This window comes from Cervus canadensis, chromosome 8 (assembly GCF_019320065.1).
Source record: "Cervus canadensis isolate Bull #8, Minnesota chromosome 8, ASM1932006v1, whole genome shotgun sequence".
Classification (NCBI taxonomy): Eukaryota; Metazoa; Chordata; class Mammalia; order Artiodactyla; family Cervidae; genus Cervus; species Cervus canadensis.
In genome coordinates, this window is record NC_057393.1 from 32,755,371 (window position 1) to 32,780,718 (window position 25,348).

The 25,348-nt window shown below is 41.6% G+C and overlaps 1 protein-coding gene across 2 annotated transcripts in view; it reads left to right on the forward strand.

Moving 5' to 3' along the window:
• Window positions 1-25,348, forward strand: part of TLL2 (tolloid like 2) — a 136,383-nt gene that overhangs the window by 59,420 nt on the left and 51,615 nt on the right. Inside the window, exons 3-7 of one of the 2 annotated variants that reach the window (XM_043475679.1) lie at window positions 2,852-2,929; window positions 16,821-16,976; window positions 18,635-18,752; window positions 24,010-24,188; window positions 25,104-25,209. In XM_043475679.1, the coding sequence (XP_043331614.1) occupies window positions 2,852-2,929; window positions 16,821-16,976; window positions 18,635-18,752; window positions 24,010-24,188; window positions 25,104-25,209 (637 nt within the window). The remainder of the gene's footprint in view (window positions 1-2,851; window positions 2,930-16,820; window positions 16,977-18,634; window positions 18,753-24,009; window positions 24,189-25,103; window positions 25,210-25,348) is intronic. The other variant, XM_043475680.1, reaches the window with a different exon arrangement.

Below are 25,348 nucleotides of genomic sequence, written 5' to 3' on the forward strand. Positions count from 1 at the left end.
CCTGCTATTCTTTGCCTAGCTCATTCCATTCCAGTCACACCCACCTCCCTACTGCCAAGCATACTCTCACCCCAGGGCCTTTGCACCTGCTGTTCCTTCAGTTGGAATGCCTTTCCCCAAATATCTACAGACCCTCTCCCTCACTTTCTTCAGGGTTCTGCCTTTCTACCTTGTGTAAAATGGCAACCCCTCACCCCTAGCATTCCCTGTTCCCCTCCACCCTTTTCTTCATAGAGCTTGTCAACAACTGACATATATTGAGTCTTCTATTTGTTATCTCCTCAATGTGGGAGACCTGGGTTCGATCCCTGGGTCGGGAAGATCCCCTAGAGAAGGAAATGGCAACCCACTCCAGTATTCTTGCCTGGAGAATCCCATGGTCAGAGGAGCCTGGCAGGCTACAGTCCCTGGGGTCACAAAGAGTCAGACATGACTGAGCGACTTCACTTCACTTCACTTCTTCTACTATCCACCAGAATATAATTTCCATGAGGTCAGAGTAGAGTTTGTTCAGTCATATCCTGAGCAGCAGAAACAGCATCTGGCATGTAGCAGGTGTCAGATAAATATTTGTTGAATGAGCGAATGCCTAAACAAACCATTAGCTCATTCGAAACTCAAAATGGCCCATTTGACAGATGAAAAGTCCTAATGCCCAAGGTCCCATCTATGCTCACACAGGGAGGAAAGACGAAGCTAGCCTTGGCCTCAGGCTCTCCTTCAGTCTGCTCACCGGCACATTCCTCTGCTGGCCAGAGATTTTCATACCATCAGGATTTCCCCTGACCTTTAGCCCAAGAGGAAATGATATTGCAACTGAAAGAATACCCAGAGGGCTGAGAGCTGGCAGCGAAGTCCCCAGCAGCTGCAGGGAGCGTGTGAGTGGATTCAGAGTTGGCCAGAAAGGCAGCGGACAGCAGGATGAAGGCATGCAAAAATATCCGCGTGCGCCTGGGCCACCGCCCGCGTCAGTCACCAGAGGGAAAGAGGTGGTCTGTGAGTCAGGAGTTGGGATTCAGGAGCAGCAGAGAAGTCTATCGGGGTTGTCTGGGGCCAGGGCATTAGGTTCCATGTTTAGGACCCTTCTTTGGGCAGCACTGGAAGCCTGTGACCTCTGTGACCTCTGGGGCACAGGAAACATCATTGAGCTTCTGACCAGGAAACTGTCTTGAGCCCTCAGCTTCCCTTATGGGCTGGCAACCCTGGGCTGATCATTTTGTGTCTCAGTTTTCTCCTCTGTAAAACGGGGTTACACTTCTGCCATAGAGTTTTTTAAGCAAAGTCAAAGGGGAGATGGAGAAACTGTTTTGTAAGCTGTGCTTTTCTAAACAAATGCAAGAAGAAATAATTTTGCACCAGTAGCTTGTTCTGTAGATGTTTTAATGTGGCTTTGTAGTCTCCTGGACACAGGATTTGTCCTTAAATCTGCTTTGTGGTATCCTGACCTACCCAGCTGCTCAACCACCGAATGCAGGAGACACTAGGGGCCCCTCTCAGTCCCTCGTGTCTAAACCATCAGCCTCTCCTGTTGCTCTGCCTCCAACTATTAATGTATTCCTAATATCCCTGCGGATCCAGCCTCCCTGCCTGCCTACCATGGTCAGCACCTCGACACCACACGCCCATTCCCGAACTAGATTCTTTTCCAGATCCTCCTTCTGCTGGGATGCGCTGGCCCAGATCTCCATGTGGCCGGCTCCTTATCTTCCAAGTCTCAACCCAAATGTCACCTCCCTGAAGGGTCTTCTCTGACCACTTTCTAAGAGGCTGCTCCAGTCCACTTTATCACATGCTGCATTTGGTCTTCAGAGCATTTTCTGAACCTGCAATTGTATCATTCCTTTATTTTCTTACCTACCATTTATCATCCAGCTGCCAATTTGGAACCGATGCACCATCTGTCTTGTTCACTGCTGGATCCCTGCTCCCTGGAGCTGTACCTGGTTCATAGTAGGTCTAATAGTGGACAATGATAGACCATCTTCTTGGTGGGTCAGGTGGGAACCTGATTTCTAGATGATACTAACCAATGAGATTGTGCATCACTGCTCTTGACTGAGGCAGTGTCTGCAGAGTCTGAGTTATAAAGTGAACAGGGAAGTTTCTAAAAGGAGACTCATCCCAAAGCGGAAGCCAGGTTAACTAAGTTTAAGGCGAGGCAGCAGCCACTGTCGCATCACACAGTCAGGAGCAGAACTGGTGACTTCTCCCTGCATCCCACACCAGGGACTTCAGAATCAGAGAGCATCCTTTGTGTACTGGGCTTTCTCAGGGAGGCGAGGGTGAAGAAGCTGACGATAGTATTCATCCGTTCACTTTGTATATTTCACTCCAAGTACCCTGAACTGATTGAGGAAAGGCTACTTTATTAATAATTTGTGAGCTATGTGCATGGTTATAGGAAAGCAAGTTCTTTTTAGCTTCAGCATTTGAGAACAGCCCCCTGCATGTGGTAGGAGCCTGGATATCCTTTGTTAAACAAATCTTTGGGGACTTCCCTGGTGGTCTTGTAGTTAAGAATTCACCTTGTAATGCATGAGTCAGGGAACTAAGCTCCCCACATGCCACGAAGCAACTAAGCCTAAGCGCCCCGGTGCCCTTGCACCACACCCAGAGAGTCCATGCACCACAACGAAAGATCCCACATGACTGGAATAACACCAGAAGCATCTAAATGAATATATATTTAAAAGAAAAACAAACCAAAAAAAAAAACAAAAACCCACAAATCTTTACTGATCCACTGGTGATTCTGATCATTCCCTAGGTGACCAGGTTTGTCCCCTCATTTCATGGTGCTGATGCAAAGAAGGCTAGTATGTCCTCATGTGTCTCTTCTTTGTTCCTTTAGGTGGGCTTGGAGAGCAGCCATCTGGGAGCTGGCCAAATGCTACAGCCACAAATGCCAGCAGCGAAGAAGCCAGAGAGGGTAATGTGAGACCCCACCAGGCCTGGGGGTACTTTTTTCTTTCAGTTGTTTTAAATTTCACATAAGATTTTTAACCATTTTAATGTGTCCCATTTCATGGCATTAATTACCTATACAATGTTATGCCACCATCACCACTATCTAATTTCTGTCACTCCCCGTATCTCTCCTGCCTCCCTGATGCTGGCTTTGGGAACCTCATGTGTGTTAACAGCTCAGCCATGTCTGACTCTTTGTGACCCCATGGACTGTAGCCTGCCAGCCTCCTCTGTCCATGGAATTCTCCAGGCAAGAATACTGGAGTGGGTAGCCATTCCCTTCTCCAGGGGATCATCCTAACCCAGGGATCGAACCCCGGTCTCCGGCATTGCAAGTGGATTCTTTACCATCTGAGCTACCAGGGAAGCCCTTTGGGAATCCTTTTACTTTCAACCTTAGTGAACTAGAAGCCGCAAAGACTGTAGGTGAGAGAGTGAGTCCTCTGGTTGAGTGAGGTGGGCCGGTTGCCAGAGAAAGGTATAAGGATGGGGTTTGGTTGCTCAGGGACTGGATAACCTCCAGTCAAACCCTACAGTCTGGACTTGATTTTTCTCTCTGGTGCTTGGCTGGTGGGCTGAAGGCTCCGAGAATTGAGAGGTGGCATGATGAGGCTATGGGCACTGGCGGTCTTACAGAATGAGTGGGCTGAAAAGGCAAGGAAGGAAAATACACCTGCTGGGGAGGCAGGTGTAGAGTAGAGACCCCTGTGGGCGTCTCTGGGGGCGGGGGTGCTGTGGGAGTGACTGGCTGTGGGCAGGGCCACTGTCAGCAGGGGTCTGCCTGGAGGTACCATCTCCGCCTGTCTGCAGCCAGCGCCCAGACACGCATGCGCTCTAAGAGATTCTAGCCTGGAGATTATAGGAGGCGCCTCACTGCAGGCATCTCACTTTGGATGAAGGTTTTCCTGTTCAGAAAATGTGCCAGAGGAGAAAGGCTGCTGGGCTTGTGTCTGGCCTGCATCCTGCACGAATCAAGGCTATTGTCGACAATAGCATCTCTTCTATATAAAGTCAATGCAGAGCAAAGGGAATCATTTAAAATGCTAGAATCCTGTGTTTTAGGGATGCCTCTGTAGAGATGAAATACAAATCATTGTTTGCTTTATTTTATGTTTTTTCTTTAATGTTATTTTATAGTTTACACATACACACATATATATGTATAATTTCATGCTAATGTATATGATAAGTGTATGATAGCATCATATACTTTCACTAGTGTTGTGGATTTTTTCTTTTCCTTTTAATTTGGCTACCTTCTTCACTTCTTTTTTTCCACATATTACCACTCTCTCTTCACCAGGTTATGCATGATAATAACTTTGAATGCACCCTTCCATGTGTTTCTCCATGCACATATATTCACATATACATTGATACAGAGATACACACATATATAAACATACATATAAACCCATAAACATATATACAGATATACTTTCTCACTGGTTAAAAAAAAATGGGGTCATATTTGATACATTTTTTTATGCATTATGTTTTCCTCACTCATCAATACTTCATGGCAAACCTGTCTAAGACCCTTATTACAATTTCAGTTTATTCTTTTTTAAAATTTTATTTATCCGCTTATTTATTTTTGCCTCTGCTGGATCTTCATTGCTGCTCTCAGGCTTTCTCTAGTTGCATCAGGTGGGGGCTACTCTCCAGTCGTGCTGTGTGCGCTTCTCGTTGTGATGGCTTTTCTTGTTGCAGAGCACGGACTATAGAGCAAGTGGGCTTCAACTGTTGTGGCCCATGGGCTGAGTGGCCCTGCCACAAGTGGAATTTTCTGGGAGCAGGGATCAAACCCATGTCCCTTGCACCAACAGGTGGATTCCCAACTACTGGACCACCAAGGAAGTCCTCAATTTATTTTTGTTGTTGTTGTTCAGTCACTCAGTTGTGTCTGACTCTTTGTGACCCCATGGTGTGCAGCATGCCAGGCTTCCCTGTCCTTCACCATCTCCGGAACCTGCTCAAACTCAGGTCCATTGAGTCGGTGATGCCATCCAACCATCTCATCCTCTGTCATCCCCTTCTCCTCCTGTCTTCAAATCTTTCCCAGCATCAGGGTCTTTTCTAATGAGTCGGCTCTTCACATCAGGTGGCCAAAGTATTAGAGCTTCAGCTTCAACATCATTCCTTCTAATGAATATTCAGGATTGATTTCCTTTAGGGTTGACTGGTTGGATCTCCTTGCAGTCCAAGGGACTCTCAAGAGTCTTCTCCAACACTACAGTTCAAAAGCATAGTAGTTATTATTATTTAATTTGTATTTCTCTTATTCCTGGTGACTTTTAGCGTCTTTTATCTTCACCAGTGACTTGGTGGTGCACTTCTGTGAATCACCTCTTGCTGTCCTTGGGTCATTTTTCTCTTAACTTGCTGACCCCCTCTTATCCATCTGACCTCATTCAGAGAGAGGCAGATTCTTCTCCCACTCCCCACCACCACCATTTAACAAACATACATCTGATTCTTAGTCACGTGAAAAATCTGTATTTTTCTGCTTTGCTTTCTTGAAGGTATTTTGACTTAGGCGTTTTCAGGTTCCTAGACACCTGATAAACTCAGGGTCACTTCATTTTGGCCACAGATGACCAGCCCTTAATGATAAAGTGATGCATAGGGTATGAGGGTGAAACCAAAGGGATTTGCCATTACTCTTTGCTGATAGGGCAGATGGTTAAGAATCTGCCTCTAATGCAGGAGACCTAGGTTTGATCCCTGGTTTGGGAAGATCCCCTGGAGAAGGGAACAGCTTACCCACTCCAGTGTTCTTGCTTGGACAATTCTGTGGACCGAGGAGCCTGGTGGGCTATACCCCTGGGGTCACAGAGAGTTGGATATGACTGAGCAACTCACACTTTCAATTTTCATTTTCGGTGATGTAGACCCCATATCTAATTTAAGTGATTTATTTTTGCATTAAAAACTATCCCCAAACTTAGTGACTTCAAACTCTGATTTGTTATCTTGCATGAGTCTGTGTGTTGACTAGGCTTCGTGGGGTGGGTCTTTGGCTGACATCATTCAGCCAAAGTCGTTTACTTGACTACATTCATCTAGCAGCTGAGTTGGGTTGAGAGGTCCAGAAAAAGCTTTAGTCACATATTTAGCACCCCAGCGTGCCTCCACACGGCTCCTTCTCTGAGTGGACCTTTGCCATGGAGTTGTATGTGCTGTGCTTAGTCTGTCAGTCATGGCCAACTCTTTGGGACCCCATGGACTATAGCCCCCCAGGCTCCTCTGTCCATAGGCTTCTCCAGGCAAGAATACTGGAATGGTTGCCATGCCCTCCTCCAGAGGATCTTCTCACCTGGGATCGAACCCAGGTCTGCCGCATTGTGGGCAGATTCTTTACCATCTGAGCCACCAGGGAAGCCCAAGAATACTGGAGTGGGTAGCCTATCCCTGCTGCAGGGGAACTTCCCAACCCAGGAATCCAACTGGGATCTTCTGCATTGTAGGCAGATTCTTTACCAGCTGAGCTACCAGGGAAGCCCTAACTTAGGTGGTCTAACTAAGTTGTTAACTTAGTTGTCTAACTAAGATTTTTTTACAGATGGCAGTTGGCTTCCCAGAGAAAGGAGACAGAATCCACCAGTCCACTTAAGGCTGGGACTCAGAACCTTCAGAAAGCTACTTCTGCCACATTGTGTTGATCAAAGAAAGCCGAAGGGCCAGCTCAGCCTCAAGAAGAAGAAAACAGATTCCACTCCTTTGTGTGAGAAGTGGTGTGAGCTTACAGAAATGAGAGCTATGGCCATATTTAGAGACCATCTACTGTCTTCCCTCACTGTATCTTGTCTGCTCACCAGCAATAGCTATTGTTAGGATTTTTAATATTTGCTAGTTTGTTGGGTGTAAAATGACCCAATCAAATAAACTTGAACAGTCAGGCACACTTGGGTTTGCATCCCAGTTCAGCCACTTTGTAGCTACGATCTTGGATAAGTTATCCAGCTCCTCATCTAAGGTTTGGCAAGGATTATAAACAATATTTATGCAAAGCACATAGCCATGTGTCTGGAACATAAGAGGTACTCAATGAGTGTAGCCCTTCCACTTCTTTCTCTCCACCTTCACTTCCAAGAATTATATGACCCAACACTGGAAGTGCGTTGTCCACCTCTGGACTGGGATTTCACAGCTGTTCAACAGCTGCACAGAAACACAATTAAGGAGGACAGGAAGGAATAAAGCTGCCGCCACCCATTAAAATTCTGCCTCTGGTTGGGTTGTACACGGTATTCACATTGTGATGAGAGCTCTTCTCGGGTGTTTTAGGGAGGATGACAGCACTGCCCCACCCACACCCCACGCCCCTGCAGCTGGCTACATCCACAGTCTGCAGCCCCTCAGATGACCCTGGTGTGTTTGAAGAGGATAATATCAAAGTTAGGCCAATCTTTCCAGTCTGAATCCCTCCAGTATTGTCACAGCAGACGAGTGAGTCTTTAAGCATCCAGGGCGAGCTGGAGGGGGAAGGAGACCCCCAGGGTGAGGTGAGGATGGTCCCTTCTAACTTGTTCCTCCAGCCCTCCCATCTGTCCCTCCAGGGCACTGTCAAGAGCCAAACTGGGTACCTCTTGTTTTGTTTGAATTAAAGATAAGACAAGTTGTGTCAATCTCAGATTCCCCTTTAATCACAACCCGCCCTCCTTCCACCACCCCCCAGAAAAAGAGACTGCCCAAGCAGGATAAAGGATCTGAAGGGAGCCTCTGGTTGGTCAGCTGTGGCAGCAGGTTTATTTCCTGGCATTATGTGGCTCTCTTCAGCCTTGACGGTGGGTATTTGTGCTTCCAGCCTTGGGGAGTGCTGGGGGGCTTGGGGAACTACTCACTCGGCACCCCCCTGGCAGACCCTTTGGTCTGAGGAGCCTTCCTTCTCTGGAGATGAGAGTTCAGCATACATTTGGGGGCTGATAATGGGATTAATGAAATGAAGTGTGTAACTGTTCCTCAAATGAAGCTGTGACTATTTTGATAGAGCCTGATTTCCAGAATCATATTCATAAAAGAGAAGGGACTTTTCCCTTTCTGTAGCTGTCCCTTGAGGGCTTTGGTCTGAACAACCTGATTCAGTTGTCCCAGAGAATAAGGATCCCTCAAACTTGGGCACAGAGCATCCAGACCCCTGAATGTCACTCAGGTCAGCATATCTGGGTGTAAACTGAACCTGACTTTGGACATTCTTTATAGCCTATCCCCAAATGCAAACATGATGGTGAAGATTGCAGCTCATGTTGAGTTCTAACCGTGGCAGTCTGATGTTCGCCGCCTGGCTCCACGCCCATGACACCGCCACACAGCAGGCAGGAGGGCTCAGGGGACAGTGGCTTGTCTAAAGCCACACAGGTAGTGAATGGCAGCATTTATTTTCAGCCTAAGTGCCCCGGACCCCAGGCCTCTTGCTCTTAATCTCTGGGCTACCTCATTGATTCTCAAGCTTCTTTTTGTGTCCGAGTCACCTCGGGAGCTTGAAAAAGCACAGACGTCTTGACAGTCCTTTAGGTTAATTGAGTCCCAGTCTCCCAGTCTCAAGGCAGGGGGTGGACACCAGGATTTTTTAAAAGTTCCTTGATCAAACCATTGTGGAGAATAAGCCACAGTCTCCTCTTTCACCCAGCCTTTCAGAATCACCGCAGGCAAGGTGTGAGCTTGCCCATCACCCATGAGGTGAGGGTTATGCAGATGGCTGGACCATCAGGGTGTTTACTTCCAGTGTGGGAGGGACCGGTTGACTAATCGAAAATCTGCAGTTCCTCGGTTGAGAAGTCTGGGTCAGGCCTGGTTCTGTTTATGATGCGGCTGTGCCTTCAGCTGGAAACGGAACATTGAATAGCTAGAGCCGCTCTGCCTTTTCAGAGAGGAGAGGGTACACTCCCAGAGCCAGGGAATTTAAATGGACTTTATCCCCCAGCCCACCCCAACCCCCAGCGTGTTAAATCCTTTCAGACACCCCTGTGCTCCTCTTCAAATGCAGGACTCTTGGACCATAATAAATAATTACATCCTTCTATTTGGACTCCGATTCCAGATAGTAGTAATCCAAGAAAATCCAATAATGACAGTTGCATTAAGATCCTTCTTCCAGGCTAAGCAGAACATCTGTTTAGACATATTTTTAATCGGCAAATGCTTCCTGTGTTGAGTCCTCAACAAATTAAATTTCTCACTGGACCGAGGGGGAAACTGTCATTCAATAACCCATCTCTGGAAATTACACTCCAGCCTCTTTCCAGGTGTACTTAAGATTTTCCCATACTGACTCGGCTGCACACAGGCCCTTATAACACCAGGTCACAAGTATGGATAAGCGCAGCTTCTCTGAGAAACATCGGATTCCTTAGTGTTAGTTCCTCAAACAGAGAAGTATTTTTGCCTGTTCTTCAAGGGGGAGTTGGTGGCAGAGGAAAATTAAGAGACTTGTTGAAAACCATATGGGAAATGAATAACAAACTTCCACTTGCTACATCACTGCCTGTGATTACTTAAGACAGGATGATTCTCAGGATTTAAACATTAAGGACTTCAGGGCTGCCAACATTTTGGAGAGGTTTCCGCCGCAGAATTGTTTGGACTGTTGGTTGTTTATTTTTAGAATAACTCATCCATTCTTTAATTAATTAATTGAAAACCTAAAAGCACCCCATGCTTACCACCAGCCAGACACTGTGCTGGGTGTGAATAGAGTGGTAAATGAGCCAGCCACAGTCCCTGCCCCCATGGAGCTTCCAGCCTACTGGGGCAACTCACATTTGAAGCTTTCCCAATGGCTCAGCGGGAAAGAATCAGCCTGAAGTGCAGGAGATGCAGGTCTGATCCCTGGGTCTGGAAGATCTCCTGGAGGAGGAAAGGGCCATCGTTCCAGTCTTCTTGCTGGGAAAATCCCATGGACAGAGGAGCCTGGTGGGCTATAGTCCACAGGGTCGCAAAGAGTTAGACACAACTGAGCACACATACGTTTGGAATCTGGATGCAATTTGTAGTCCTGGGCTGGGATAGCAAGTTAAAATATCTGTAGAGGCCAAGCAGGTAATGTCAATGGGTGAAGTGGCTGGATGGAACCATGTGAAGTGGGAGATAGATTCCAGCAACCAGGAAAACATGTGCCTTGACTGTGAGGAGCAGATGCTACTTAACTGCTGTGGCTTGCAGATGATGGAAGATGGGCCACTGTTGCCACATCTTCCCATTTTTGAAGAACAACTAGAAAATTGGGATTTCTATGTGAAAGTCCTTGATTTTTAAAAGTTGGCTTCTCCAGTGAGATTTAAGAAAAAACAAAACAAAGTGTGGTCCAAAAGCATCCAGGCCAAACAAAACACATCTGTGGGTTGGGTTTATCCCAAGAGCTGCAAGTGTGTGAATCCCGATCTAGAAATTCTAGCAGTAAAATCATTATGTTCAGGCTGAAAGATGTGTTACGTGCCAACTTTCTGGCTCTAGCGACTGAACTGGCATGGACTGCTTTTACAAACGGAGAACTACTAGGAAAAAAAACAAAACCTTCCCCTTACCCCAAATTAAAAATACAGAGTTACACTCAAATAAAAGAAAGGGAAATTGTCATGATCAGGAAGGAATAGCTATTTGCTTTTAATGACAGATACCTAAAGCTAACTACACTTAGATACGGAGGGCTGATACTAAGACAGTGTTATATTAGCAGAGGGATAAGCAAGGGAACAGAGTAGAGAATGCAGCAATAAACCCAACTTCTGTATGACCCAGAAGTTCCACTCTTCGGTATTTATTACAAAGAAATAAAAATCTTTGTGCAAATGCCTGTACATTAAGGTTGTAAGAGCTAGAAACAACTCATATGTCCTTCAATGAGTGAATGGTTAAACAAGCTGTGGGGCATGCATACCATGAAGTACTACTCAGCAATTAAAAGGAAATATTGATACCTGCAACAACTTGAATGAATCTCCAGGGAATGGCACTGAGAAAGAAAAGCCAGTTCCCAACGGTTATACACTGTAGGATTCCGTTTAAATAATATTCTTCAAATGAGAACATTTTTGAAATGGAGAACAGATTAGTGGTTGAGAGTTTAGGAATGGGTTGGGAGGGAGGGGGAAGGAAGGTGGATGTGATTGTAAAATGGCAACATGAGAGATCCTTATGGTGATGGCACTATTTATAGTATCATGAATGTGATGGTGGATACACAAACCTGTACATGTAATAAATTGTGTAGAACTGTACACACACACACACACATGAGTATATATAATGCTGGGGAAATCTGAATGAGATCAGTAGATGTCAATATCCCAGTTGTGGTGTTATACTATAGTTTTATAAAATGTTCGAGGAAACTGTCAAGGGTACACAAAATCTGTCTGTATTATTTCTTGCAACTGCATATGGATCTATAATTATTTCCAAAAAATTTTTCAATTTACAAAAATTATTTCATATACTTCCTGGTAAAGAACCTGCCTGGCAATGCAGGAGACGTAAGAGATGCATGTTCGATCCCTGGGTCAGGAAGATCCCCTGGAGGAGGGCATGGCCACCCATTCCAGTATTCTTGCCTGGAGAATCCCATGGACAGAGAAGCCTGGTGGGGCTACAGTCCATAGGGTAACAAAGAGTCAGACATGACTGAAGTGAGTTAGCACACATTTCATATACAAAAAAAAAAAATTGAACCTCAATAGTATGACCATTGCAAAGCTTGTTTCATTGTTTGTTGTGGAAAATGTATTGCCCACAGAAAACACCTGTTGAATGATTCATTTAAAGCAAAAAACATAATTACAAAAAAAGATCGAAAGTAAGTGATGAAGGAAAACTATACGAGGCAAACACTAATCAAAATAAACTAGCATAGCAATATTAATATCAGTCAAAATAATCTTTATTATGGATGAATGTTATTACAGATAAAGAGGGTATTTATTGATAAAAGATACAGTTTAGCTGGAACATTTAACAATCCTTAACTTGTATTACTTAACCAACATAGCCTTGAAAAATATAAAGCAAAAATTAAAAATAAAGATGACATTCACAATCTCAGTTCTCAAGGTTGTTTAAAGCACTTTTCTTGATAGCAGATAAACCAAGAGGCCAAAAATATTTGTAAGGAGAATATTTGAACAACATATGTAGCACCCTTCAACCATCAGTTTTGGAAATTGATGCACTTTATTTCAAGGATATATGAAACATTTATAAAAAGCGATCACATTGTTGTTCAGTGACTCAGTTGTGTCTGACTCTTTGCAACCCCATGGACTGCAGCATGCCAGGCTTCCCTGTTCATCACCAACTCCTGGAGCTTGCTCAAACTCTTGTCCATTGAGTCAGTGATGCCGTCCAACTATCTCATCCTCTGTCATCCCCTCCTCTTCTCCTCCTACCCTCAATCTTTCCCAGCATCAGTCTTTTCCAGTGAGTCAGCTCTTTGCATAAGGTGGCCAAAGTATTGGATCTTCAGCTTCAGCTTCAGTCCTTCAAATGAATATTTAGGGTTTATTTCCTTTAGGATTGACTGGTTTGGTCTCCTGCAGTCCAAGGGACCCTCAAGAGTTTTTTCCAACACCACAGTTCAAAAGCATTTGGCATTCAGCCTTCTTTATGGTTCAGCTCTTACATTCATGCATGACTACTGGAAAAACCATAGCTTTGACTATATGGACCTTTGTCGGCAAAGTAATGTCTCTGCTTTTTAATATGCTGTCTAGGTTTATTATAGTTTTTCTTCCAAGGAGCAAATGTCTTTTAATTTCATGGCTGTAGTCACCATCTGCAGTGATTTTGGAGCCCAAGAAAATAAAGTCTGTCACTGTTTTCATAAAGCAAAGCTCAAGACACCAAAGAGTTGATGCCTTGAAGCACAGGCCAGCATCCATGGCCAGAAGGCCAAATCTAGCCTGCCATCTGTTTTTGGAAATACAGAGTTATTGGAACACAGCCATACCCACTCATTTACATAGTGTCTATGGCTGATTTCACACTACAGTAGCAGAGTTAGATAGTTGCAACAGAGAATATAGTAACCTCAAAATGTAAAAATATTTACTATATGGCTTTTTACAGAAAAAGTTTACTGACCCCTGCCTTGGAGAGTAAGTCTTTGGAACACAAAGCAGTGTTGGAGATCAATAACACACACACACACACACACATTTTAGATATTAAAAATCACACCTCTAAATAATTCAAGGACCAAAGAAGAAAGTCCAAATGGAACTTACAGGATGTATCAAGGTCTAACATTGAAATGTACATGTCAGACTTCCCTGGTGGTCCAGTGGTTAAGACTTCACCTTCCAATGCAGGGGGTGTAGGTTTGATCCCTGGTCAGGGGGTTAAGATACCACATACCTCTCGGCCAAAAAACCAAAACATAAAACAGAAGCAATATTGTAACAAATTCAATGAAAAAAAAATTTTTTAAGAAATGTACATGTCAAAAGACGGGATGTAGATAAAAAGGAACTCAGAGAAATTTCAGTGTTAAAAATGGTAATACTAGAATATAAGAACAATTGAAAATTAATGTGCCAAACATTTAACTCAAGATGCTGGAAAAGCATGGCCAATTGATTTTTTATGGGTTGCCAGGACAATCCCATGGAGGGAAAACTAGTCTTTTCATCAAATGGTGCTGCTGCTGCGAAGTCGCTTCAGTTGTGTCTGACTTTGTGCAACCCCATAGATGGCAGCCCACCAGGCCCCTCCGTCCCTGGGATTCTCCAGGCAAGAATACTGGAGTGGGTTGCCATTTCCTTCTCCAACACACGCACGCATGCTAAGTCGCTTCAGTCATGTCCGACTCTATGTGACCCTAGCTAGTACAACCAGATATTGCATACAAAAGAATGAAATTAGACCCCTACCTCACACTATATACAAAAATTAATTTAAAATGTTTGAAGATCTAAATACAAGAGATAAAACTATAGAACTCTAAAAGAAAATACAGATGTGAATTGTAAAGAGGTTGGATTTTGCTGCACCTTGGAATATCGTGACCTTGGCTCCAGACTACTGCAATAAGGTAAGTTGCACACATTTTTTGGTTTCCTGCTGCATATAAAAGTTATGTCTATACTATACTGTAGTTTATTAAGTTTGCAAAAGCATTGCATTTGAAAAAACAATGTATATAATTTTAAAATACTGCTAAAAAATGCTAACCATCATCTGACAACTCAGGGTTACCACACACCTTCCATTTGTAAAAAACACTCAATAAAGTGAAGCACAATTAAACAAAGTATGCTTGTAATTTATTATGTATGACACAAAAAGCAACAAAAGAAAAAAATGAATAAGTTGGACTGCATCAAAATTAAGAACTTCTGTGTTTCAAAGGATACCATCATAAAAATGAGAAGAGAACCTACAAAATTGGAAAAAAATATTTGAATTTGTCTGATAAGGATATGGTCTCCAGAATATACAGAGAGTAACTATAATGCAAGAATAAAAAGACAACCCAGTTGAGAAATGGACAAAGGATTTGAATAGACATTTCTCCAAAGAAGATATGTTGTTGTTGTTTAGTTGTTAAGTCATGTCTGACTTTTTTGATCCCATGGACTGTAGCCTGCCAGGCTCCTCTGTCCATGGGATTTCCCAGGCAAGAATACTAAAGTGTGTTGCCGTTTCTTTTTCCAGGGGATCTTCCCAACCCAGGGATCGAACATGAGTCTCCTGTGTTAGGAAGCGGATTCTTTACCACTGAGCTACCAGGGGAACCCCCAGAGAGGATATACAAATAACTAATAAGCACCCAAAGATATATTCAACATCATTAGTCATTAGAGAAATGTAATTCAGAATCACAGTGAGATGCCATTGCACAGCCTTAGGATAGCTATAATAAAAAAGATTGGTGTTGACAAGGATATGGAGATCCTGGAACCCTGATACTTTGCTGGTAGGAATATAAATAGCGCAGCTCCTTTGGAAAACAGTCTGGTAGTTCTCTAAAAGGTTAAACATAGAGTTATTATGTGCATTGGGATGCTTCCACTCTTTGGCATATACCCAAAAGAACTGAAAAATATATGTCCACACCAAAATGTGCACATTAATGTTCAGATCAGTATTATTCATGATAGCCGAAAAAGTGGAAACAAACCAAATGTCAACCAACTAAAGGACAGGTAAACAAAATGTGATATACCTACACAGCAGATTATTATTTAGCCATAAAATGTAGTGAAGTACTGACACATGCTACAACATGAATGAACCTTGAAAACATGCTAAGTGAAAAAGGCTAGACACAAAAGGCCACGTATTGCATGATTCCATTTATATGAAATGTCTAGAATAGGCAAATCCATAGAAACAGAAAGTAGATTACTGGTTGCCAATGGCTGGAGGGATTGACTGATAATGGATACAGGGTTTCTTTTGGTGGTGATGAAAATGTGGAATTCCATAGAGGTGATGGTTGCACAAATTTGTGAATATACTAAAAACCAGTAAACTGTACACTTTAAAGTGGTGACTATTATGATGTGTGAACTGTATCTCAGTTTTTTTAAAAGAGAGAAAAGAAGGTAGAAAGGAAACATCAGAATAAAATAAGTGAAAATAGAAGGATGTAAATAAAATAAAATTAATGAAATAATGAAAACAAAAAGAATAAACAAAACCAAATCTAATTTTTAGGGGAAAAAATATAAAAACAAAAGAGAAAATGTCCCAAAGTGAGCTTAATGAGTGTAAGCAAGTAGATTGAAAACAAAACCTTAAACTGTCTGAATGATGAATTAAACAAATGTGGATTCAATTATTCAGTTGCCTCAAGGTTAAGCGTTTCTACCCACCCATCTATCTCTGCTGTTCCTAGGGATCATAACTTGAACTCAGAGCCTTAAATAGAGTCCCCATTTCTTTCCCATATTCTTCCCTCAAGGTCCAGATATACAGAGAAATCCAGAAGAGCTGGGGATTCTATGGGGCTCTACATTTTACAGGGGTTTATTTTGCAAATAATTTATTGGTTTATCTTGCAAATAATTTATTTTCCCAGCATCACAGACTCATTCACTTTATTCGTCACACTGGCCAAATTATTTCCAATATTTGTAGCATTGACAATATTTGGTCAAGGCAGGTGACTGACGCAGTTTGTTCTCCCCAATGTCTGTGGCTCTGAGAAGAGAGTACATCCCTAACTTGGCTCCACTTTAAAGGGCTGTGAGGTGTCCTAGTCACTTAATTCTGTGGCTCACAGGCTGCCCTTGAGTCCCATGGGGCTTCTGTCAAGACCTCCTACAAGCCAGACCCACTTCTATACTAGGCCTAGGATGCTTACTACACTTACTCTTTAAAAAAATAAAATTTCTCTTTTTTCTTTATTTTTGGCTGTGCTAGGTCTTTGCTGCTGTGTGGGGCTTTCTCAGGCTTTTCTCTAGTTGTGGCAAGTGGGGTCTGCTCTTCATTGCAGTGCACGGGCTTCCCATCGCAATGGCTTCTCTCTTGTGGTGGAGCATGTGCTCTAGGGCATGTGGGTTTCAGTGGCTACAGCATGTGGGCTCAGGAGTTTGCAGCTCCCCGGCTCTAGAGCACAGGTTCAACAGGCACATGGGTTTACTTGCTCCAAGGCACGTGGCATCTTCCTGGGTCAGGGATCGAACCAGTCTGTGTCTCCTGCACTGGCAGGTGAATTCTTCACCACTGAGCCCCAGGGAAGCCCTACACTTTCTCTTCCTCTACTCAGGTTTAAAACCCTGAACAGATCCAATATCCCCTTTAGAATACATGTTCTGACTTTCTCCTTTTGTGGATTCATGGGTGATATAATCTTCACTTTATGCCCAAGAGGAATTAAAAGCAAAGTAAATGGCAGCCCAACTCTCTTGCAGATGGAAAGGAGAATGCCCTGCTTCCACAGAGCCCTGGGACCTTGCATGCTGGAGCTGAGACCTTCTCTCCCCGGGTCCGAAGAGCCACAACCTCAAGGACAGAGAGGATATGGCCGGGAGGGGTCATCCCGTACGTCATTGGAGGGAACTTCACTGGTCAGTAGCTCCAGATGAGGCTTGCTTGGGGCTGGGGGCTTTGTCTCCCCTAGTGGGCAAAGTTCTCCCTGCAAGGACTCAGGTGGGATGGGACAGATGCTGGGGTCATAGCAGTCCCCGTGCTTCAAGCTTCCTCACGACCACAGGGTCTAATGCACTCAGCCTGAGGAAACTTCAGTCTCATTTGGGGCTCTGTCCTCAGAGGTGGTCACCCGGTCCCTGAGGCATTATCCCAGAGCCTCCAGTACAATGTCACTCTGACCCTCAAAGAGTCCCCAGTTCTAATAAGAGAGAGAAAGAGATGTGTGTTCTTAAAGAACTAAAATGTAGGAATTCTCATCAGCTGCTAACTTTTGTTCCTTGATATATTTTTTGTTTGTTTGTTTTCTTTTTTCTTTGGCCTTGCCACATGGCTTGTGGGGGTCTGAGCTCCCTGACCAGGGATCAAACCCATATCCAGTGCCGTGAACGCCCAGAGTCTTAACCATTGGACTGCCAGGGAAGTCCCTGTTTCTTGGCATCTTAACCATGTTCTTTCAGATCTAGTGTGCTTATCTTGCCAAATATTTATATAACTTTCATCAAAATTAACTAATTTTATAAAGAAAACTTTCTTTACAAAGAGATTTTTTATTCTATAATTAGTAGGATTGCTATTTTGGTGAATCATTGTTCTATAAACAATTTTAACTTAAAGTATCAAGATGGCTCCCCCAAAATGGACAGCTAAGTTACTCTTTATTCTGTATATATGTTTTAGGGGGTCAGTGAAATGACACCACACCCACATCTTCTAGATCATCATGGGAACCTCCTAGTGGTTTGTTGGTTTTCTGCAACGAAGTCATTCCAGAATTCAGATCCCATCCCCAACCTGCCTGTGTACTTCCCAAACAATTCTTTTTTTCTAGATCCTTCTCATTCCTTCTACCAAAATCAAAATACAGTTATCTTATTTATTTCAGACTGATAGATTTTTAAAAGAACACTTATTGACTGGATGAAACTATCAGCCTAGAGTTTGCAACTACTTTTTTCTTGCTCCTAATTTACTTGTTGATTTATCTTCAATGTCTAGTCAAGGAAATATTAAGAAAAGTTTGGAGGAAGTATGAAATTCGTCTGTTCTCAAAGGCCTTGTAGAACATTAGGCTCAAGGATCCCCCAGCAAACACTGAAACCTAATGCAAAAATATGATGAGTGTACCTACAAATAGAATTTTTAGAGCATATGGGAATATACTCTCCTATAGGTAGAAAGTAAAACGAAGGGGTAGAATGCAGTACTGGTGAGTTACTTGAAAGGTCAAAAATTTCCAAATTGAATAACCTAAGTAACATTTTTTTAAAGTTTAGGAAAGTACTTTCAATACAAAGGAAAAGTTGGGAGGCTGGGGACATTTGAAAATCTATTTTTACACTCGCTTCCAATTCACAAACTCCTACTCTCTAAGTTTTGGTTATTTGGGAAAGTTATATTGTATTCTTAGCCAGGGAAATCCTTAATCCTAGTTCATTTTAATTCTGGGTCACTGAAACAAGCTTTTTTTTTTTTGATCATTGGAACAAGCTTTGTTAATGAACCAGCATGCTCTAGAACATCTAAGGAAGCTATGGACCCATGAATGAATTGATGAGCACCTATCCTGTCATTTCAGGAAGCCAGAGGGCCATTTTTAAGCAGGCCATGAGACATTGGGAGAAGCATACCTGCGTGACCTTCATAGAGAGGACAGATGAAGAAAGCTTCATTGTGTTCAGTTACAGAACATGTGGGTAAGTGAAAGTGAGTTCACCTCAGTGGAGACTGAGGCAGACAAGTCAGGTGGCCCATGAGCCTTGAATTTTTTCTCTAAAACAATATGTGTTCTAATATGCTGTAATATATAGGAGTCCAGAACTTGCCAGAAACTCTTCTTGCCCTCAATGAACTCACAGTCCAGGGACAAAGTAGGTAGGTCAAGAGGAAGACTCCAGAATGACAAGGTGTTTGTATTTCCTGTCATGGGAGCAAGCTGAAGGAATTGAGAATGTTTCATACGGAGAAGTGATTCTGAACCAACTTGGGGCCAGTGATTCCACTGAGAATCTGATGGAGCTACGGGCTCCCTCATGATGGATATACATTTATACAAAATTCTGCATGTAATTTTGTGAGCTCCATGGGCTTACAGACTTCCTCCAGAAAACATGATAAATAATAAGATGATTGTATTATAACCAAACTTATCTGTTATGCCAATAAATATAAGTGTGGTGTATTTTCCTGAAAGGAAAACTTTCTCATATTAGTTCAAAATCTTAAATCCAACTACATGCTATATATGTGAGAGGACTACTGAAGAAAATGATCCAGAAAGGTTTAAAAGCAAAAGGTAAGAAGGCATATAGGCAAATACTAACAAAAAGAAAGCTGAGATCACAATGCTAGTTGTAGACAACACTTTTTTGTTGTTTCTTCAATTCATTTTTAAAGAAAGTGCTGAAAGAAAAAAAAAGGTGAGACACTTTATAATGAGAAAGAGTACAAGCTACAGTGAGAATGTAACAGTCATAAATCTTTATGCACAAAATAGCATAGCATTAAGAGTCATAAAACAAGCCCCAAGGGTTTCAAGGGGAAATCGACAGAAACACCAACGGCAGAAGACTTTATTTCATTGCTGTCAACCCAAGTAGATCAGTGTCAAGTTAACCAAAAAATAAGTAGAGATTTGTAGAGGACTGGAAAAATGTAATTAACAGAGTTGAGCCTCTGGGTCTACCAGATTCTATAACCTGTAACACATTTTAAAAATGCCTCTTAAACATTTATAGACATGGTTTATCTATTAAGTGTTAAAAACACCTCAATGTATTCTAAAAGTCCAAAATAAAATTAAAATATTCTCTGATTGTAAAGCAATGAAACTGGACATAATAACAACAACAAAAATAGAATAAATGCTCCTGCATTATCTGTTAAGACCTCCCCTCCCCCCACCCTTGTTTTTTACAACTCTTAGGTTTTAAAGAAATCAGGATTAAAATTACAAGACATCTAGATAGCAAAAGCTCCATGGTTCAGAATTGAAGAGATCTGGGTAAAGCTATGTCCAGAAAAAACCACATAGCCTCAGATAGCCACAAATCTGAGAATTAAGAATGACAGTGAAATATTCAATTTGAAGAAGTTAGCAAAACAAATGAATACATAAAACCCTCCACCACAACAAAATAAACCTCACAAGAGCAAGAAAATGGACAAGGTAACACATTATAGAACCGATAAATTGGAGACTGACTTCTTCAAATAAGCAAACAAAAAACTGTAGATAAACTAATTACTTGTTAGTCTAAGACAAAAAAGTGGCAGTGCAGAAACATACAAAGTTAGATATGCAAGAGGGAGAAGTAACCACAGATTCAGCAGAATCATAAAAAAGAACTTTATAAACTCTAGGGAAAGAAATGTTGAAACCTGGATGATGTGATTGACTTCAAGGTAGATATAAAGGACTGGCACAGACCAGTAACTTTGAAAGAAATTGGAAAATTGATGGAGAAACTTTCTCCTCATACCATTAACCTAGAGTTTCACAGATGAATTCTTTCAAAACTTCAAGAAACAGATCACTCTGGTACTATTTAAGTTTTTTAGAGCATAAAGAAAACATTCTTCCAATTTACTTTTAATAAACTATCATGGTGTTGCTACCTCAAAATGAAAAAGGTGGCACTAAAAAGAGAAAATTATAAACTCATCTAACTTATGAACAGCCATGCAAAATCCTAACTAAAATGTTGGCACATAGAACACAGCAGTAAAAGAATAGAAGAGTAGCCTGCCAAAAAAGTTTATCTAAGGAATACAGGACTAGTTCAACATTAAGAAATCTATCTGCATGATTCAACAAATTGATAGCTCAAAGGAGAGAAGCCATATTCATGTCTCAATAGGTGCTAAAAAGGCATCTGCACATTTCAGCATACCTTCATGATAGATCCTTGACTTAACACACCCACATATACACATTAACATAACACACACAAATCAAATATATATATATATATATCCCAAAAGCCCACATCATGTTTATCAATGATAATTCTAGAAGCATTTCTATTAGAATCAGGAACAAAAGATGTTTATGATCACCATAGTTATTTCACATTTTTTTTCTGGAAATACTAGCTAATGTAATTTGACATGAGAAAGATAAACACAATGAATATTGGCAAGAACAAGTATTGTTTGAAGTTAATGCGACATGTGGTGAAAAAACCCAGAAAATCAATAGGAAAACTATCAGAAACAAAAGGAGACTCTATTAAGGTAACTGACTACAAAATTAATCAATAGTAAATAACTTTTGCCTTAATGAAATAATTTGATACAGTAATACTTTCATAATGGGGGAAATCATAACTTTAGTAGAAACATAGTAGATAATATGTCTAAGAATAAATCATAACAAAAATGCGAAAATATGCCAGCCGTATAGGAAGAAAACAACAAAATTCTAAGGAAACTTTAAAAAAAAGAAGTAAAAATGGAAATACATACTGTTTCCTCATATGGAAATGCCCAACATAGTAAAGATGTCAGGACTTCCTAAAATAACCTATAAATTCATGCCATTTTGATTTAAACAGCATCTTCATATATGTATTTGTGGGTGTGTATGCACATATATTTTAAGAGCTTGAATAAATGATAGTAGAGTTTTTCATGTAGAAATAACAGAGAGAACAAACAATAGTGATAGGGACAGAGGTAGGGGAGGAGAAGAGGTCTGATGTTCTATCCCAACATATATGATATCAAAATGCAAATGAAGGGCTTCCGTGGTGGCTCAGCGGTAAAGAATCAGTCTGCCAATTCAGGAGACATGGGTTCAATCCCTGACAAGATCCCACATGCCACAGAGCAACTAAGCCAGTGTACAACTATTGAGCCTGTGCTCTAGAGCCTGGGAACCACAACAAGAGAAGCTACCACAATGAGAAGCCCACGTACCACAACTAGAAAGAAGCCTGTGCAGCAACATAGACCCAGCAGAGCCAAAATAAATAAATAAAATTATTTTTAAAATGCAAATGAACATAATAATTAAAACCATTTGGAACTCAAGAAAAAAGTAAGATATGTGGAACGAAAGAGCTTGAAATGAATATGTTTATACACTAATATGGTAGCATTTTAAATGAGAGAAAGATGGATTAGTCAGGGATATGTGACTATTGGGATAATTCAGCAGCTCATTTTAAAGAAAATAAAACTGGGATACTACCACACTTCATATACCAAAAATGATTCTGGCCAGATCAAAGATGTAAGCATTAAAAAAATGTATTTTCATATTTATTTTTGGCTTTGCTGGGTCTTCATTGCTGTGCAGGCTTTTCTTGAGTTGCAGCAAGCAGTGGCTACTCTATAGTTGCGGCGCACAGGCTTCTCATTGCGATGGCTTCTCTTGTTGCTGAGCACCGGCTCTGGGGCATGCAGGCTCAGTAGTTACAGCTCGCAGTCTCTAAAGCACAAGCTCAATCGTTGTGGCACGTGGGCTTAGTTGCTCCATGGCATATGGGAGCTTCCCAGACCAGGGATTGAATCCATGTCTCCTGATTCTTTACTACTGAGCCACCAGGGAAGTCCAAAGATGTAAGGATTTTTAAAAGAAAAAGAACAAATGTGAAAAGTACTAGAAGGAAGCAAGATTGCATATTAATTATAATCTTGCAGTGTAGATGGCCTTTCTAAATAGCACATAAGAAAATAAAGACATTGCGTTAAAATTTTAAACCTTTATATGGCTATAACAAAAAAATAACAAAGGGCGAAAAACATTTGTAATGCATTTAAGAGTCAAAGATTTAATCCCCTAGTTTTCAAAAGGTTCTTACAAATCAGTAACAAAAAGATGGACAACCCTCCCCCCTCCCCAACTGGAGGAAGATGTGATCTCATAGTTCACAAGAAAAAAATATAAACATCACATAAAACATGGAAAACTATCCAGCTTCAGTGAAATACCACTTTTTATCTATCAAATTGGCAAAAGTAGTTTGGCAAAACCAGGGCTGGCCCAGTTGTGGGGAAATAGGGCTATTTAACATACTATTAATGGGCATATAAAAAGACACAACATTTTGGGATTGCAACTTGATAGCATCTATCAAAATATCAAATGCACATATCCTTTTATCCATTGATTCCATTGCTTGGAATTTACCCTACCAAAAGCAAGTAAGACTCCAGTGGTTTCTTTGTTTTGTATTTTGTTGTTTGTTTTGTCTCCCTCTTCCCTGAGGCTTCGGTTAAATAGAAAAAACTGAAGTCAGTCTAAATGTGTGTTAATAAGAGACTGATTAAATAAATTTTAATACTTTGTTGCTTTGAAAAAAATTAGGTTAACATTTACTGTTATGAAAATATCTATGAATTAAGGAGAAAAAAAGGCAAGATGAAGGACAATGTACATGATGTATTTTGTAATTAAAAATATTATATGTGTATATACAGATGTATTACATTTTTTGGACTAGAATTTGAGAAGCTGTTAACAATAGTTATCTTTGGAACCTTAATACTATACTTAAATCTTTTGTGACATGGGCATGTATTTTTTAAACATTTTATAGAAGTTATCTGAGTGGTTGGATTATGGGCCATTTTAATTTACTTTTTACAGCTTTCTATATTAGGAACAATGAATATATATTTTAAAAAATAATTGTGCCCAGAAGGGAAGTCATCTCTAAAAAGGCTCCTCTGATAATAGCAAAAAGACTCATGCTTTACAGAAACTCAGGGGCTCCTTCCTTTGTCTCTGCCTTGTCATCAGAGACTCAGGGATAGAAGGGTGGGGGAAGGTATGTACTTTTTTCCTGGAGGAGAGGCCGTATCTTTCTAAGGATTCTCCAGGCCACCAAAAAGGTCAAGAGCCATTTTTGGAGGGAATTCCTGCCTTGGGAGGGAAGTTGGACAATGAGATTGTTTTCAAGCTTCATTCCCTGATCTGCTGACCTGGGTATTTCTGCAATTGTCCAGCTGTTGTTCCTATGTTGGGCGCCGAGGTGGAGGCCCACAGGCCATATCCATTGGAAAAAACTGTGACAAGTTTGGCATTGTGGCCCACGAGCTGGGCCATGTGGTTGGGTTCTGGCATGAACACACCCGGCCAGACAGAGACCAGCATGTAACCATCATCAGAGAAAACATCCAGCCAGGTAAGGAGTCTGTATGGAGCCTAGAAGCCAGCAGTCAGGCAGGTAGCATCATGGGGTCAGGAGGGAGGAAAGAGAAGGGCAGACTGACACTCATTTGTAAGTATGGAGGCCTTTGTCACCAGCATTTTGTCCTTTGTCCTTCTGTGGTCCTTCCTGGGAGGTCATCTGCTAGAGCTTTCAGGTTAGAGCAGAAGCAAAATGATTCCATGTCGTAACGGACTGTGAAATCCAACTCCATTTCCTAACAGGAACAGAATCGACCAGAACACTGTTGCAGCATCAAAGCTACTCATCCAAAAAAAGAGTTCTCCCAGTTGCTTTTCTAAGGCTCATTTTTGCTGATGTAGGCAACACATATTTTTGAAACTGAAATATAATTAGGACACAAGTACATGAAAAACAGTATTTCTGCCTATCCCAAGGCAGATAAAGTGTCTAGATTTCTTAAAAATACCTCCCTGTGTTAAACAGTTTTATACAGAAATTCATATTGAACATGAAAGTCACTGATTGAATCATATATTTGACTTAAAAATGCCTTCAAGAGTCTGAATAGTGAATTTGAGATTGAACTTAAATATTGGATTTCTTTTCTTTGTTCCTTCAATAGAGAGACTAGAGAGTTAAAGGCAATTTTTTTTATTTCATAACTAACCTGTCTATTAACTTACTTTAAGAGTTTTGAGAGGCATTTTGGGAGGAGTGTTGGGTGGTGGGGTTGGGACCACACAGAGCTGTTCTAAGTTTCAAATTTCTAATCTGTCAAAAACAACAAGAAGAACCACCACCAAGCCTGTCGTTTGACTGACTAACAGAGCTCTCGGAAGTTGCTATGGGCCCTCCTTCTCCCCCCTCTGCCTCCTTTCAGGTGCCTGCCTTGGTTTTCAAAGACCTTAACAGAGTGTTGTGTCACAGGTCAGGAGTATAATTTCTTAAAAATGGAAGCTGGGGAAGTGAGCTCTCTGGGAGAGATGTACGACTTCGACAGCATCATGCACTACGCCCGAAACACCTTCTCAAGGTCGGAATCTATGGTTACGCCTCATCTGTGTTGTACTGTGGCTGCTGCAGGCGGGGGTCGGATTCCAGGAGGTCTGCGGAGAGCAGGTCTCTGCATGTTCCTAGCACAGTTGACATGTCTGTCCTTGAAATACGGTGGC